Source organism: Podarcis liolepis (genome assembly GCF_965112155.1).
Source record: "Podarcis liolepis genome assembly, chromosome: 10".
Taxonomy (NCBI): domain Eukaryota; kingdom Metazoa; phylum Chordata; class Lepidosauria; order Squamata; family Lacertidae; genus Podarcis; species Podarcis liolepis.
In genome coordinates this window covers 54,529,042-54,547,122 of record NC_139562.1, presented here as the reverse complement: position 1 = coordinate 54,547,122, position 18,081 = coordinate 54,529,042, and the positions used below count along the sequence as shown (strand labels likewise).

General features: G+C 41.9%; 1 protein-coding gene across 6 annotated transcripts in view; it reads left to right on the top strand.

The window, feature by feature from the left end:
* ASZ1 (ankyrin repeat, SAM and basic leucine zipper domain containing 1) overlaps positions 1–16,087 on the top strand; it is a 52,125-nt gene extending 36,038 nt beyond the window's left edge. For 5 of the 6 annotated variants that reach the window (XM_083463638.1, XM_083463640.1, XM_083463635.1 and 2 more), the window contains 9 exons: positions 1,357–1,468; positions 2,447–2,581; positions 5,387–5,511; positions 6,425–6,500; positions 7,122–7,178; positions 9,873–9,985; positions 12,001–12,106; positions 13,821–13,934; positions 15,798–16,087. In XM_083463638.1, coding sequence (XP_083319764.1) covers positions 1,357–1,468; positions 2,447–2,581; positions 5,387–5,511; positions 6,425–6,500; positions 7,122–7,178; positions 9,873–9,985; positions 12,001–12,106; positions 13,821–13,934; positions 15,798–15,950 — 991 coding nt within the window. In that variant the 3' untranslated portion in view covers positions 15,951–16,087. Of the gene's footprint in view, positions 1–1,356; positions 1,469–2,446; positions 2,582–5,386; positions 5,512–6,424; positions 6,501–7,121; positions 7,179–9,872; positions 9,986–12,000; positions 12,118–13,820; positions 13,935–15,797 lie in introns of all 6 variants that reach the window. The other variant, XM_083463637.1, reaches the window with a different exon arrangement.
* The last annotated feature ends 1,994 nt before the right edge of the window (positions 16,088–18,081 follow it).

Here is an 18,081-nt window from a genome sequence, read left to right as displayed (position 1 = left end):
AGATGATTTTAGAGATGCCTAGGTGGGGTATGACCAAAAAACAAAAGGTTGGGAACAACTGTTCTAGAGACACAAAAATTCCCCTCCGGAACTGGTCTCTTGCCTCACCTCAGGGAACAGTATAACCATGTAAAAGGATGAAGTGTAAATGACCTTTTAACAAAATTTAAAATGAGTACCACAAACAAAGAAAATAATGTCTCTATGGGAAATGTGATTATTCTGAAATAAAATGCAGAAGCAGTAACAGCCCCTGAAAGTCAGTTGGCAACTTGGTTATTGTTGAGTTTAAGATTGAGAAATTGAAAAGAAAATTCGTTGGTGATGCTATAAGATATTTATCAGTATGAAATCCTTTTCATAAAAAGGGCTTCTGTGACATTTGTCTTACCTGCAAATGGTGATAAATGTTAGATTGAAAATAAACAAATCAGAGTGTTGCTACAGCTAAGTGTAACTTGCTTTGAACTTTACAACTTCCCACGTGGACTTGGTGCTGACCTGCAATTTGTGAATGCATAGTAAAGTGCTATGTGCACAGGGTCTTGTTTTGGTGGCATTTGTTTGTGGGTGTCTATTAATGAATTGTCACAATATACTTTAATGATGTACTTTGATCACAGGTCATTTGCCAGAAAACTTTTCCTCATTCAGTTTACAGTAAACATAACCATAAGTTTGACACTTGCCCATGAAACATTAGCTCTTTGTATATATTGCCGCAGGTGGATTTTTAAAACATTCATACTTTTAGAGAAAACGTTACAGATCCAAGTAAATAAATTCTTGAGGTTGCAAAACTGTTACATTAATAACATATTTTAAAATGCAATAAAAAGAAAACATTTAAACTACCATTTGTATATTTTTTGATTATATTTGTAGGGAAGATCAAGCCGGTTAACACACAAATATTTTAATGTTAGTTAGACTTACAACTAATATTAGCTAAAACACAAAATATTAGGTAAAGAAGCTTACAAATGTTACATTGGTCACTATGGAATTACCCATAGGGTTTTCTTCAAGCAGGACAGCTATGCCAACCAGCACACTGTGTATACTTTAGCATGTGTTGAGGCATTCAAAATATTAACCCTTTGTCCTCTGCAAAGCCAAGAGTCTACAGTGAAATGCAACAAGCAAAATTTGTTTCTCTGGTTGTGCTTTCAGCATTGTTTTCATTATTTGTTGTTTCAAGGCCTAATGTGTGGCGGTTCACCATTTATTACTGAATAAGTTTTACTAAGGCTTTTGCACATGAGAAACATTATATGAAATATTAACAGAATAAATAGTGTTTGGATTAAGAACACAATAGCTGCTTTAATGGATATTTAATGGATTTTTCCTTAGGAAGAAAATGACTCCATTAATGTATGCAGCCCGTGATGGCCATCCTCAAGTTGTAACTCTTCTTGCTGCTCATGGATCAGAAATAAATGCCCAGGATGAACGTGGTTACACAGTAAGTGAGCTTTATTCTAAGCAACAAGACAGATTTTAATTATTTCTGAAATGTGCTTAATCTTGCATCATTCACAGATTTTCTCTCCCCCCCCCCCCCCCGTTTTTTCATTTGCTTTTGGAGGAGAGAAGGAAAAATACTTTACTAAAATGAGGGGGTGCCCCTGACACAATCAGATTATTTCACATACATTTAAGTTTTTTCTCAGTTATGAAGAGTTCACGTGTAGCCAGGATCCAAAGAAGGGATATACAACAGAAACCACATATAAAATAGATTTGCTTATGTTTTTTTCTTTTTCTGAAGTAATAAGCTGTTGTTTTTTTATTGGACCCTGGCTTTCTCTTCAGCCCTGGAAACTCCATGCTGACACAAATGGTTGATTGATGCATGATTTTTTCCCCACCTTACTCTGAAGTAGTCTATTGATTTCAGGAATTAAAACAGTTTCATTATGCTGATGCTAGATCGGGGTGAATGATATAATCTAACTGAAGAACAGTATAGTAAAATTCAGCTAACCTAGCTGAATTCCATGTAAGGAAGAACACATACTGGTGTGAATGTTAACTTTTGCAATCGCAGCTCTGCTCATGGTTGGACTTTCTCATCTCTCTTCCTGCCAGTTTCCTATGGCTCCTGAAAATCCACCCCATTTCAAGGATTGGAGACCCTCCAGAGTAGCTTGAGGTGTGGTACAAGGGACTGTAGCTGGAAGGGGGAATCAGTCATGTTTGACTAAGAACTTGTAGAGGACAACTCTAGATTCAAGCCACAGAGCTTTCCCTTATTTATTTGGAAGAGTAGAAGAGAACAAACAAACAAACAAACAAACAAACAGTATGTTAAGCTTGAATAGCAGGCAGGATTGAACCGAATGAGACATTGATTCAGTGGTAATTTATGTTGCAGTTGCTTTCCTTATCCAGTTTTAAAGTACATACTACCTAATAAAGACAACTTAATGACTTGTTACAGGCATTAACGTGGGCAGCACGCCAAGGTCATAAAAAAGTAGTCTTCAAGTTGCTCGAATTGGGAGCTGATAAATCAATACAGACCAAAGATGGACTGACAGCAGGAGAGATTGCAAAGAACAACAAGCATTCAGAGGTACTATTTTGTGTATGGTGTCAAGACTTGAGTTGAAATGCTTGTATTCATAGATTGCTTAGCTACATTAGAGGCATAGTAAACATTAGAGCTGATATAATAATTCAGTGATAAAAAGCCTTCTTGTCTGTGAAGAGTTAAAGCTATTCATGTTGGTTCATGCGCCACAAAGCCAGGAAGTTGGAAACCAAGGCTGATGCCTTAACATGTGTGCTCTGAGAATAGCAACAATATTATGCAATATTGTACATTGTGGTTGCTTACTCCTTGCTCTCTCTGGATCCACACATTTTCCTGGTCTTTCAGACCCCATTCCAGATGGGGACCACGGGGTGCCTGGGGCTAAGAAAAATTTCCCACCCCGCCATGATCCTGCATTTTGTTTGCTATTCTGAATTTGGTACGGCAACATGAAGAGATTTCTACCACTGGGCATTCTGCAAGAAATCTAGGGTTGCTTTGTAACTTGAGATGCTGGGTGATAAAATATGCTGGGTGCTATGGTATTGCAATTGAAAAGAATTGTCAAGTGGAAGGGTTAAACAGCCTCTTCTAGCACACAACTTTTGTTTGCTTCACATTGCACTTTCCCAACACTACTAAACAACAGAAAAAATGTGAGGGCTCATGTTTGTGAGCTCAGTTGTCTGCCTTGATGTTCTGTGTAAGTCCTTGTGATTACCTTTTCGGGGCAAAAGGAGGAGTGACATTGGCCTACAAATGCACTGACATGCAAGCAGTGAATTAATTCCTACCTGTTCAGATTCAATATGTTAATCACCTCCACACTGCCAAAATTGCACCTTTTATTGATGCTTCTGTATCTATGAAACGGGATTATTTTCAAAACCTTTTCTCAGTTATATGTGCACATGATCTCTCACTCTACATTCTGCACTGCACTCTAGAATGTTACGACAATTACATGCAGCAAATTTTAAAGTGAAGTTTATGTTGAGACTTGAGCTCCCTTCCCTTCAGTGTTCTATCGGGCACACAGTCGGCATGCACTCGTGTTGCCTCTTACTAAGTAAAGCTCTTCTGATTTTCTGTTTAAAAAGATGGTTCGATTCTTGGGTTCATAGAATTGTAGAATTGGAAGGGACCTCAACCCTCTGCAATGCAGTATAATACAGGGTGCGTCTTTTAAACGAGGCTCCGTGGAACATGTGTACTCTGTATCCACAGAGCCTCTTTTAAAGGACTCCGCCTATATAAAAGTGGCAAGGTTTGAACCATGCCCCTTTAATTTAATATTAGTATGGTGCAAGTAGTCATACAGTGCATGTAGTTGCATTTCAGCAACATCATCTGTAAGACAGACCTTGCTGGTTCTTCTGCCTTCTGTTTTTTAAACATGCTCTGCCACTTAGTAGTAATTTCTGAAATTGCTGTATATCTTCATTCAGATTCATGCTTGAGTAATATTTCTACCTGTGACAATCTGAATTTATTTCTACTGATGTGCTAATTTGGAAAAAGAAACTAGGGTCAACTGCCACAACACAAAGAGGAACAAAATTTGAAGCTGAACATACTTAGAAGGATTAATACTGAAAACATACTGTGCACACTTCATAGAAAAGTGACTTGCTCCATTTAAAGTAAAATAAGGCAGCTGAGGGACAGCACACATCATTGTCAGTAAAAAAGACTTAAGAGCAAGCAAAAGGAGATCAGGCGGGGATGAGGGAAGAAGCAGTCACGGAGATCAGGCAGGTGGAGTGTGTGCAGATCAGGTGTGGGGATGAGGCAAGGAGTAGCCGCTGAGGTAGGATGGGTGAGGGGAGGAGAGGAAGCAGACTCACCACTGCATGGTTTAGGTGAGGGGTTGGGGGGGTGCATCAAGCCACTGTCGGCAGGACAGCCAGTGGTGGCAGCCAACAAAGATGTACGTCCCCTGCTGACTGAAAAGAGCTGCTCTGTCTCAGTGCCAGGGGAGCGTAGTGCCATGGGGCCTTGAAGTGAGGGCAATCAGCTGCCCTGTTCTCTGTCAGCATGAGGGGAAGGCAGCGCCTTGCAATTAGCCGCCCTGTTTTCCCTCAGCATGAGGGAAGGCAGCTCAGATCAGCAGCGTTATCACAGAGGTCACCGTGTGATATGAGCAGCGCCTTGAAATCGGCTGCCTTGTTCCCCTTCACATGAGGAGCAATGCATTGCTGTGTATTGCCATGTCAAAATCATCATTGCAGTGTAATTTCAAAACTGTTTTTGGCTAATATATTGAAAAATTGCACAGCACTAAAACAGACCATAAAATTTGTGATATTACCATTCAAAAATGGCAAAAATTTAGTTGGGGAGGCAAGGGATGGGACTGTGAACTCCCAGGTGCGTTCTGTGGACCCCCAAGAGTCCCCAGACCCCTAATTGGGAACCGCTGGAGTCTTAACAAGATAGCCGAGTAGAAAATTTTCTGCACATTCTCACTATTTTATATCTGAATTTCCAGTTGGACTTAACAGTGTAACAGACCTATTAGTAGTAGTTATAGGTAGTTAGCCGTGTTGGTCTGCCGTAGTCGAAACAAAATAACATAAATAAATAAAAAAATTACTTCCAGTAGCACCTTAGAGACCAGCTAAGTTAGTAATTGGCATGAGCTTTCGTATCTGAAGAAGTGTGCATGCACACGAAAGCTCATACCAATAACTAACTTAGTTGGTCTCTAAGGTGCTACTGGAAGGAATTTTTTTATTTGTTTTGTTTTGTTTGGTTTTGTTTTGTTTAGACCTATTAGTAAACATGAAGAACAATCTGTCCCTTGATATAATATTAACAATTTATTTTTAATTATTCTCTTAGCTTTTTAGCTTACTTTCATTGAGTAAACACCCTTTCCAAGAAAGATTCAACAACCTGACTAAAGAAGAGGCTATTCACAAACTTCTGAAAGCAGTTCCCAATACATTTAAAAGCCAGAAAACCAGGTAAAAAATAGTGAATACTAACGTATTTAACTTTGAAAGTATTTTGCAATGAAAACTTTGTCCATTGGACAGTTTAAACACAGTACAGTACACCGTTTAAACACTTAATTCAGTTTCCTTTAAAAGCACTTCCATTTAAAACACATACTAAAATTCAAGCTGCAGTCTCTTGGAGCTGCTCTGTTGTTAGAGAGAAGTTCCAGCAGTTACATAGCCATTTGTATGCCCATAAAATGTTTCAGGGTCATAGATGTACACTGTTGGTGGGATGGGTATCTTCGGCGGGGAGGGGGAGAAGAATGATTGATTCAAGGGCAAGCTTGGCTCTGCAAGATCCAAGGCCCCTTCATTCCCCTCTCAAAAAGTACGAAAATTGTTGGAAATTGCATAGCTGTTGTCAATTGGGAGGGAAATGTGGCGGGAAATTAGAATGTAGGTGATGGGAAACCACCCTAGCTGCTTTGAACTGGCAGGGCATAGATTGCCATCATGGATTTTGTTTCTTCCGCTGTCCTTCCCAAGAATGCTCTGCTAGTTGAACTTTTTTATCTGCAGGATACTGTAAGGTATTTGTGTATTTGACTTAGAGTTCACTCATTCCTTTGCCTCTAAGCAGCTATAAAAAGCAGCTGATCAGGAAAATATTTTTATTCTTTTAGCAGAGATATAAATAATAACATGTATTTCCCTTTGAAAACTTCTGGTGTGATTAAAAAGACCCATTGCATGAAGGATGCGCAAATTAGCTATTGATAAGGTTTTTTTTTGCCTCTGCATTTTTATACTAGAACTGAATTTAAATCAATATTTTTAATCAATATTTGAAAGGCAGCAACAGAATATGTGTCATTTTATTTCTTAGATTTGCTCCTGTTATTTATACTTTTATAATAATCAACCAATATATTTATAGTTCTTATTTAGCCTTTGGTGACCTGGAGGTGTTTTTACAAGGCCTTGAGCTTGAACACTTAACAGAGGTCCTGAAGGTAAGCTTTGAAAGCTGTGAAAACGTATATGGATAATGGCCTTGGATCTAATGGCGTCACGGGGCCTCTGGATTGGGTACTGACTCCAGTTTGATTGTGAGGCAGGAGCAAGGAAAATGGGCAATTAGATTTTTGCTCCTGCTTGACCAAAGCAGTCATGTCAACTTTAGCTCTCATTCTTCCTACTTCTACTCAGGGTAGTTTCTTGCATTTTATTAAAGCTATGAGATATGGGGTGGTGTCCAGTTGGGTTGTGTCTCCCTGACAGAAGGTACCAGTCAACAGAATGAAAAAGGAGGCAATTTTTGGCTATTTCCCCCACCCACTTGCTCCCTCTTCAGAGCAGGTTTGGGGTGGGGGAGAGTGAGAGGTTGCAAGGGAAGGAAGAAATAGCCAAAAAAGTCTTCCTCTCTGTTGTCCTATTTTGGAGAATGTGCATTTAGGCTTCAGTACTGCACCCACTTGAGGCACATTGAACTTACGACTGAAAAGTTCAAAGATTGTGCAGAATATTTGATATTTTGTTGGGTTTATTGACCTGGGTGAAGGCATATGGGAGGGTGGATTATTACATTCTGATTTACAGTGTTTCCTCTAATAAAATATTTTTGTTTCATACAGGAGGGAGAGATTGGTTTAAGGGAGCTTTTGACCATGGGAAACAAGGACTTTACACAGGTTGGCTTAATGCAGATGTTTCTAATTTTTCACATCACACAACATTTTTAATATTGATGTACATTTTAATTCGTGAGAATAGTGATGGTGCAGAAACTGCCTTCTTGTCTGATGGACCCACTATTGGTCTCATCTACACAAACTGCCGGAGCCTGTCTTCTCATGTAGCGGGAATTCCTAACTCACCTATGGTTTGAGACCCATCAGCTTCCCTCCTCTGGTTTAGCTGGCCAGTCAAAGTCGCTTCAGGGGTGTGGCTGCTGTCGCATGTTGACAGCTTATAGGAGCCACAGGCGAGAGCTGAGTGCAGGGTAGGGACCAAAGCTACCCCAGAAGGACGATGTGCCCCCCCCCACTAGAGGTACTACCCTTCCCCTTATACCCTATACACAGCAAGGGAAGTGGGGGCATATGAGGCTTGTCAACCTGGGAAGGTAGCCCATCTAGGAGAAGGAAAACTCTGATCCTAAACCACCGCTGTCTTGTGTGATACCTTTGGGTTTAGAAAAATTCTAAGGAGTAAACCCTACCCAAATCTGTAGTGGAGTCCCTAAGAAGGTTGGATGGTGTCTTGTATGCTTCTTTCCGGCAACTCCTGTAGCCAAGCTGGTGCTTTCCTTTGGACCACATCAGCGAGGCTAGTAGGAAGGTCATCGCCTGGACAGCCCAGGACCTCCATACACACTGCCTAGGCTTGCACCCCAGGGAGGTCACTTCAGTGCTGCTAATGCAGCTGTTTGACCTCACCCCCTCCATTGTCTTTCGGGGTAGATGGATGCCAACATCAAATGTGATGGCATTTGTGCAAGGAGGTACTTTGAATTCCTTTTTGGTGTTCCCTTCAGGGAAGAGATCATCTTGTCTACATGGTGTAACATAAATCAGTACAGTGGTACCTCGGGTTAAGTACTTAATTCGTTCTGGAGGTCCGTTCTTAACCTGAAACTGTTCTTAACCTGAAGCACCACTTTAACTAATGGGGCCTCCTGCTGCCTCTGCGCCGCTGGAGCACGATTTCTGTTCTTATTCCGAAGCAAAGTTCTTAACCTGAAGCACTATTTCTGGGTTAGCGGAGTCTGTAACCTGAAGCGTATGTAACCTGAAGCATATGTAACCCGATGTACCACTGTACAGTGGTACCTTGGGTTACATATGCTTCAGGTTACAGACTCTGCTAACCCAGAAATATTACCTCAGGTTAAGAACTTTGCTTCAGGATGAGAACAGAAATCGTGCTGCAGCAGCGTGGCGGCAGCAGGAGGCCCCATTAGCTAAAGTGGTGCTTCAGGTTAAGAACAGTTTCAGGTTAAGAACAGACCTCCGGAACAAATTAAGTACTTAACCCGAGGTAGCACTGTATTAGCGCATAACCATGTGCTTAAGTGTTCATTTATAAACAATTTTATAACTACAAGGTTATAAAGCTCTCTGTTAATTGTTTGGAAATAATATGAGCTGAATGGTGAATATGAATTCAACCAAGGAATTTCAGGTGTTACCTGGAAAAGAGGCTTATGGAGCAATCCAACCCCCCTGTCAGGGAACTGACATCAGAGACACGGGAGAAGGAGAGGGTCTCTGATTCTGCAGGAGAAGGTCCCAGCACCAGGGGGAGACTCAGCTTGGGAGAAGGGGAAGGGAATAAGTGTAACACCAAGGATCCAGGAGAGCAACAGGACGAGGAGGTGGAGGGGCTCCAGGACTCTTCTCTGGAAGTCAGTGAGGAGAGCCCAGGCACCCCGCTACCCACGCCCACCCTGCACAGGAGACTCCCGCTCAGTGAGAGGCGGAGACGATTGGGCGTCAAACAGCTCTTATGTTGGCAGCGCTTTAAGAAACGCCCACAGACAGATTCTACGAGTGACTAAGGGCAGCCACGCTGAGATGGGCTGTGCAGTCCGAAGGGTTTAACCAGGCAATCTAACGCCCAAACGGGGCAGGATTACGCACGAGTAACTCCCAACCACTACACCCCCATTGACAAGTTTGGTGTGGAGTGGTTGGATTAGTCAGACACTAATGTCACTGCAAAGGCAGAGCTCGCCTTCTGCCTGCCAAACATACAAGGGGGTAGAAGTGCTGTAGGTAGGATCCTCAGCAGCAGAAAGCCCCCAAATAGGGTGTTCCGAGGGGGAGTGGCTAGACCAGTCCTGCTGCTACATCGTGTGACTTCATCAAGGCTAATGTGGGCCCGAATGCTGTACCAGCCGCAGGCATGCCCACCTACTCACTATGGCCTCTGTGCACAGCAGGGCTGCAGGTGTATTGGTCCTGTCTCCGGCCAGCCAAATCCACCAACCAGGCACAAAGAGGGTTTGGATTCCAGTGCCTTTTACAAAAAGATCCCCCCCCCCCAAATCAAATCACTTCATCAAAAGACCAAGCAGATGCTTCTTGTTTTGTGTAGTAGTTCAGTTTTTTCTTTGGAAATTAGTTGAAGTTTTAACTTACACCTTGAAATTACAAATAAATACGTTGGAAGATATGGATTTGCCCTATATGTATAATATTTATTGAACCTAGCTTGGTGAGATTGTAATACAGTTAGAGGATGCTCAGCCCTAAGATGCTGAAACTTGTTCTTCCATGATATAGCCTTCATGGACTTAATACCAAGCTTTTTGAGTTTTTAAAATCCTGTTTTATTCTAAATTTCTCTGTTTAGATATTTTGATATATTTTTTTTTGTTTTAGCTTGGAATTACAAATACCAGAGATCAGCAGAAAATCTTAGATGCTGTTAAAGAAGTGCAGATAGAAAAAGTAAAGTTGGAAGAGTTGTCCAGAGTCGTGAATTTGGAACTCAGGTAAAACAGATTGATGGAAATACAAACACACACACTCTTTCGTAGTAGTACAGGCGACAAGCGTGTGTTGTGTTCCAGAACCCTGCTCACATAAGTGAAAATTGCGTAAGTGGGGAGCACTCTCTAAACACCCTTTAAATGCCTTCTATGTAGTATTCTGTCCAATTCAGATAGTAAATACCATACAAAAAATATCCATAACTAGAATTGAAGCTCGGGCAGGCAGGAGGCTGGAGGACATGCAGGAAAGCAGTTGCTGCTGCTGTGATACTGCACACACCAGCTGTTATTTGGGGAGGCTGCGCACCCTGAACAAAGCCTCACTGCACCTTCAGTCTCTTCCCTGCCCTCACTGAAGTCCTCTTCAGACTCTGGAGAGGGTCTCCTTGCGAGCCATGAAGACTCTTTAGCTCTCTCCCTCCATTTCTTGGTGTGGATTACATTATTTAATAATAATAATAATAATAATTTTTATTTATATCCCGCCCTCCCCAGCCAAAGCCGGGCTCAGGGCGGCTAACAACAATCAAATAAACAATCAAATAATAACACATTCTAAAAATATTTCATTATAAAAATTAGTTAAAATCAAATTGATGGCAACCGATTAAACAAGATTCTGTGCAGGTTGCCAGAGGAGGGAGTCAGGCTGCGCCCTGACCAAAAGCCTGGCGGAACAACTCTGTCTTGCAGGCCCTGCGGAAAGATGTCAGGTCCCGCAGGGCCCTAGTCTCTTGTGACAGAGCATTCCACCAGTTTGGAGCCGCAGCCGAGAAGGCCCTGGCTCTAGTTGAGGCCAGCCTAACCTCTCTGAGGCCTGGGATCTTGAGGATGTTATTATTTGCGGACCGTAGGTTTCTCTGTGGGGCATACCAGGAGAGGCGGTCCCGTAGGTACGAGGGTCCTAGGCCGTATAGGGCTTTAAAGGTTAAAACCAGCACCTTAAACCTGATCCTGTACTCCACCGGGAGCCAGTGCAGCTGGTATAATACCGGATGAATGTGCTCTCGCAGCGAAGACCCCATAAGGAGTCTCGCCGCGGCATTCTGCACCCGCTGGAGTTTCTGGGTCAGTCTCAAGGGCAGCCCCACGTAGAGCGAGTTACAATAATCCAGTCTGGAGGTGACCGTCGCATGGATCACAGTGGCTAGGTCAGGACGAGAGCACTGCGCATATGTGCAGTTGCACACATGGGTGTGTGTGTGCCTGTAGTTGATTGGTTTTATTTTTCTGTGGCACCATGGCCATTACAAAACATACTGCTGGGACAAATACCTACAAACACAAATGAGTAGTGAATCTAAACTCCTGCTGGGACAGACACAAGGTGAGCGAAATATAGGAGGGTGGAAACACATCAAAATCCCTGCTGTGGGTGTGGGAAATGTAATATTACAGCCCCCCAGATTTGTACAGTTGTAAAGTTCCCCAGCGGCAGCCATAGAATGATGAGTTTGGTCATATAGTTATTCCTCATTTTAAGAGCAAATCTACTGTTTGCATACCTGTTTCACCTTACTTCTGTTTTTAAAATTACTACGTGTTAGAGCAGGGATGAGGAGCCTCAAGCCCAGTAACTCTATCCAGCCCTCGGGATTCTCTCTTTGGGAAAAGGCTGTGCCCATCTGGTTACCTTCCCTTTGCTCAGGCCATGTCTCTAACCAGCCTTGCTGTGATCACACCTTTTCTATCATTACAAACACCTCAGGTGCTTTTTGGCTGGCTAGAATGCATCCTTGAATTGTGAGAGATGTGTGGGTTTAGGATGTAGAGGGTTTTGTGTGTGTATAGAAACCCCTGGCTTGTGTGGCTAGAATATAACCTACTTTACAAAGGGTAAGAGTTATGCCCCCTTTTTGCCTCTGGCTATACCCACTGCCAGCATGTGGCCCCCTAGAGGCACCTATGAGGGAGTGTGGCCCTTGAGCTAAAAAGTGTTCCCCACCCCTGAAATAGAGTATTAACTGTTTCTGTATAACTGAGTATGTAACTATTGTCTCACTTCATTTTTACAGTGGTGACGAGTTTCTTTCTTTCCTTGTGAAACTAAACAAACAGTGTATGCACCTTACAGCTGCTGTGCAGAGTGCGGTTAATCAGTTCCCTACAGATGCTCACAAGGTGAGCATGTGGTACTGTTAATATTTTTTTTATATAAAATAGCAAACATATGCTTACAGTATATGTGACCAAAATGGGTCTATAATATATTAAAGGTCCACTTTAGATTTAAACCTGACATAATTATAGTCCTCTTTAAACAAGCCCTCTTCTGTTTAAAGCAATGAAACACAGTTAGAGAAGCAACTTTCTCTTTTTACGTTTGGTGTTGGAGGTATCCCGCAGTGGGTCAATGCCCTTCATCTAGCCCATAATATGAAGTTCTAATACTTAACTCCAAGAGTTGCAGCGCTCGTGGGAGCAGCACACTTACTGTACTTGGCTCATCCTAGTTAAAGAGCTTCACCTACTGCTTGACTTCCATTCTCACTTTAAATTATTCCTTAGAGGAGCCAGCATGCTAAACCAACCCATATAACAACTTTCCCTTACTGGAATCGGCATAGTCATTTGAACAGCTGAGGACTATAACACTGAGACTCATATCCCTAAAGATAGGGTTCCTGGTGGCCATCAAATCAGCCAGAAGGGTATTGGAATTCACCTTTCCCAGCTATGCAATTGAACCCTTCTTTTATCTCCTAGATCAGGCATCCCCAACCTGCGGCCCTCTAGATGTTTTGGCCTACAACTCCCATGATCCCTAGCTAACAGGAGCAGTGGTCTGGGATGGTGGGAATTGTAGTCCAAAACATCTGGAGGGGCGAAGGTTGGGGATGCCTGTCCTAGATAAAGGCCCTATTTCATAGGTTACAGGAGTTAAGCTCCTGTTCCAAGTCTTCCCATCCCTCTGAGCAGGCTGGACTTAAATAGAGGGCGTATTAAACGTATTGTTTGTTTCAGACACTGCAACCTTACATATTTTCACCCCAAATCCCCAAGATAAAAGAGTTGCCCATACATAACACCTGCCAACACTGCTACATATCATAGCTCACTTCTTCAGAGCAACAGGGACATCCTCAGCTCTTTCCGTAATCACCTCTGTCAGAGGTATGTCAGCCCACCACAGTGGTTCACAGCTAGTACATTTAGTGAGCAATACAAAAATACTGTAGACTGCACCATGGCAGACTTTGGGAGGAGAGTGCTCCAGCATGTTCTCCCAACTTCCTAAATCAGCTGCTTCCCCCTTAGAATGCAGCTAGGAATCAACCAAATGTTTAATATCTCCTATGACAAACATAGAATGGAGCATTGGCTACTCACCAAGATGGTTCTTTCTGGTTTGACATATGGAAGTATCCAAGATTAGTCTATGTTCTCAGTGGCTGATATAAACAAAACACGACACTGGTATTGGGCCTAACCTGGCACTATTTTTAACACATTCATAGGGCCAGCATTGATTTACCCATTGCAGTTTGCAGCATTAGACTTCTTTTGAGGGCCACTTGATTCCTTGTCTTCCTGAGCCAGTGCAAATATATTAATCCATACTAAGTCATTGCTGGAATACCTCTGTACACATCAGAGAACTCTTGTAGGGCACAACCAATTTTCCATTCCATATTTGTTCAAATAATTGTTGATTTACTGTTTTGCCATTATAACAGACAGATGGTATTAAGATATGTTCGCAATGATACCAGTTAACGCCCCCCCCCCCGAAAACCAACTAACAAAAAAATGCTTTGTGTAGCTGATCAGAAAAATGCTGCTCTAGTTGCGTATAAACTACATTTCAGATAAGTAATGTTATATTTCTTGTTAGTTGGTTCTTGAATGGAGTCCACCTCAGAAGCTTGCTAATGTTTGTGGGAAGCTTGTTTCCAGTGCTGAGGATCTGACTGGAGAAGCTACCAAACTGAAAAGCCTCATGGAAAAGGTATGCATGTTGTAAGACACATAATGCATTCAAAACCATTACCAAAATATGGGCAACTTTTCTAGTACATGTTGATTCACGCAGTGTGATAAACCATAAGATTGCCATTGAATAGTATATTTGAATTGTAGATCAAATGTTTGTCAGTCCCAATCATCTATATTGGAGGGTGGGGGAATAGTGGAAAGGAATAGAAATGAGGGTCATTATTACCGTATTTTTCGCTCTATAAGATGCACCAGACCATAAGACGCACCTAGTTTTTGGAGGAGGAAAACAAGGAAAAAAAAATCTGAATCTCAGAAGCCAGAACAGCAAGAGGGATAGCTGTGCAGTGAAAGCAGCAATCCCTCTTGCTGTTCTGGCTTCTGGGATAGCTGTGCAGCCTGCATTCACTCCATAAGACGCACACACATTTCCCCTTACTTTTTAGGAAGGGAAAAGTGAGTCCTATAGAGCAAAAAATACGGTAAATATAATCAGCTTATTTTGAAATCTGGAAGTTTCACAAACCTGTGCTCTGAATTGCTGGAGGGCTGCTCATAGCAAAAGGCCATTATCGTATAGTTCCCGTTGTGCGCCTTGAATTGATAATTTGGTTTATATTTTATAGGTCCCTTAAAGCACAAATTGTTAATTACATGAGGGTTTAATCAGCAAAATTTTAATGCTGTTTGGAGGGGGGGACTTTTGAAAGCTTTCTCTTTCGGTTTTAGTTCATTAAGGTTTGTCCTGCTATTGGTTGTGACAAATTGCCTATTAGTGTTTAAACTCAAATTTCCAACAAGCCAAAACATGATTCTTGAAGCAAGTTGGTGTGTAGGTGGGTAGAAGTGGAAGCATGTGGAAGTTGGAAGCTAAGTGCATCTTTTTACCCCTCCATCCTGCCAGGTTGTTTTGGTTTTTCATTTGAGAATTGAGACTGAGAAAGTTGTTCCTATGGCTCCAGTATCTGCAGAGCAAACTTAAAACTATCTAAAGAGCAGATGGAACTGCATTAGCATGATAGTAGTTTAGATGGCACGAGTGGACAAATCCCACAAGAAGGGAAGAAATAGTTTGGTTACTGCATGGTTCTTTTGGCCTGGACTCTGGCATTTTGTGTATTGTATGTTTGCTTATTCTCTCTTGGTTGTTTGTAATTATTTTGCGCAGTGATTTTGTTTTATTGTTTTGTTTTATTGTTTTGTTATCATGTAGCAACATGTGAAAATGGTTTGTGAAGTTTTGTTAATTTGTTTTTAGTTGTACTTTGAATTGTTACATAATGGCAAGGCTGTAATTTTGCCATTACTATGGGTTGTAAATTTCTGAGTACAGCAGAGCTTTCCAAACTTTTCATGTTGGTGACACACTTTTTAGACGTGCATCATTTCACAGCACAGTTTTACTAGCAAATTGGAGGTTAAACTAACCCTTCCAGCCCTGAGAGCAGCGTGGGGAGTGTTCATGCGACACACCTACACACTGCAACTGACATACTAATGTGTCGTGACACAGTTTGGAAAGCTCTGGAGTACAGTAATGTAGGAATACAATATTCAAATAAAAATGAATTGGTTGTAACCACAATTCTGGGTCCAAACAACATAGCAAACTGGGGCAAGCGAGACCCAAGAGTAAAAGTCAAGAGTAATCTTCTGGCTGCTCAAGGGAGGGGAACACCCAAACCCAAGGCTCACTGCATCTTGGGTTTGTTGCAGTAAGTTATTGTTTAGATTTGAGAGCAGCCTCTGCATATATATGCATTGCTATTGTTTAAACCACATTCTTAGAAGTATAAATTTCTAAATTTAAAGTATGGTGTACTGTGGTGTAGACATCTAACATTCTCTTTTCACCCAACTCCATGTATTTTATCAGCTGCATGACGGACAGAAAGATGATCCTTGCCGAATACAACCTTGCGTGGAAAAACGCTGGTGGAAGAAGCCTTTTGTTAAAATAGTAGCAGTAACGTTGGTTGGGTCTGGTTGTGCCATCTTTATCATGAAGTTAACTTTAAGGAAGAGCTGAGCTGGGAGTCATACATAAAACAACTTTTAAATATATTTTCCAACATCTTGAAGTACAGCTAAATCTGTTATTTGTATTAACTTTCATGGTTTCAGGAGTGTCAGTTTTATAATAGTAAAAGCATTGTAATTTCCATATATTTGCTTCATTGTTGTTGTTTTTTTTAATTATAGAATCTCTTCTCCTTGGCTCCATTTCTGTCTCCTTTTCAGATACCAATCAGGAAACTATGCTCTTCTTTATTGCCAGTTTATAGCATGTTCTCCTTCACAGGACAGCCAGAGATGTGCAGCAAGGGCTTCCCTTAACAGGGATAGATAACCTGCTGGCTGCAAGCAACTGATATTTCTCCGCCTATTTTGTGAATGGTGAGAGAGACTGTTGTTGCTTTGGCCACCAGGCAGCCAGTTCAGTGAGGAGTTCTCAAAGGGGGGAGTTTCCCAACTGGTCCCCATATCATGGGTGCTGGCTGGCATTATAGGAGATCCCTCCAAAGGAGGTTGCAGTTTTGTTGGGTGGAGTTGCTGGAACTCCCATGCACAATTTCTGTGTTTTCTCTTGCTGAGGGACATTATAATAGACTCTGTTATTAATTATTTAATTTGCTGTAATTTTCGGAGGTGATTTTGTTTTATTGTTTTGTTATCAAGTAGCAACATGTGAAATGGTTTGTGAAGTTTTGTTAATTTGTTTTTAGTTGTACTTTGAATTGTTACATAATGGCAAGGCTGTAATTTTGCCATTACTATGGGTTATTAATTTCTGAGTACAGCAGAGCTTCCCAAACTTTTCATGTTGGTGACACACTTTTTAGACGTGCATCATTTCGCATCACAGTAATTCAGTTTTACTAGCAAATGGACCGCCATGAGAAGAAGGCTATGTCTGTGGCGTGCTGAACTCTCCCTGAGTGTTGGCCAAAGGGAACTGGAGAGACATGGTAGGCAGGAAGGTGGAAATGGTCTCTTCCTTCTCTGAAACACCTCAATGACTGCCAAAAGTAAGGTGCTTCATGTGAGGGGCTCAAAAGAGGCAGCCTTGCTGCTCTGTCTCATGTCCATTCCTTTAGCAGGAGGCATGCAGAGTGGAGGACCAAAGGGTATTAGGGTCTATCACTATCTTTTTAAAAAATAGCCTATAGACGTATAAGCTGCTCCCAGGCAGTAGCTCAGGAACAGAAAAGCTACCCGGCTCTTCTCTACAAGGCAGAGTCCAAACCTGGAAGGTGCTTTCTCTCCAGAAAGGACATAATTCTCTCCCCCCCCCGCCCCCCACTTGATTGGCTGTCTTCTTTCTGTTCCACTGTCTTGCTGACCAAGAACCAATTGGCTTCTGTCGTTTGTAAATTTATTTTTATGTCAAAAAAATCTTGGTTCTTATATGTGCCTATTTGGATTCAATTTATTTTTGTAAAAGAATGGTTTTAATTAAAAAGTACTGCATATTCCTAAATTCCTGGGGGTTGGACTCGGTAATCCTCAGGTTCCCTTCCAACTCTTTGATATGATATTACATACACGCCCTACATCCTGATTCCTAAGTAGCATTTTTCCTCTATTGAAATACTTATTTGGACCTGAAGGTTTGTACTGGGTGCTAGATCAGAGAGACAGTGGAGATTCTGCTGGTAGCCCATCCACCTTGGTGCCGTCACAGAGAAGGCAGTTTGCATCATGGTATGGAAAACCTCAGAACATTCCTTCTTTGGGATGTCATTTCCCAAGCAGAAGCTGCCTTGATTGGACCTGCTTGGGATTTCCTGGTTGTCATGATAGTCATGGGGCTGGCTCAGAAGTCACAGAGCCCAACACGCATATCAGGTCATACCTTAGATCTGCGTTTTTCAACTGGTTGATGGTTCAGTAGAAGATTTTAGTGGAAAATATCCTGTTTTCTGTCATGGGCAGGCCATGAGCAAGGTTTGAAATGCTGATGACAATGCCACCTGCAGCAACGTAGGACTCATTGAGCCCTTGGGACTTAGGGAATCTGATGAATTAATTAATGTTATGTGGGATCTTCTGACTGATGTGGCTGCTGCTTGTCTTGGAGCCCTGGTACTGCTGGGGAACAGTGAGATAAAGAAGGCTACCTGCACAGTTGCTCCTGAATACCCTCTCTGGAGCAGTGG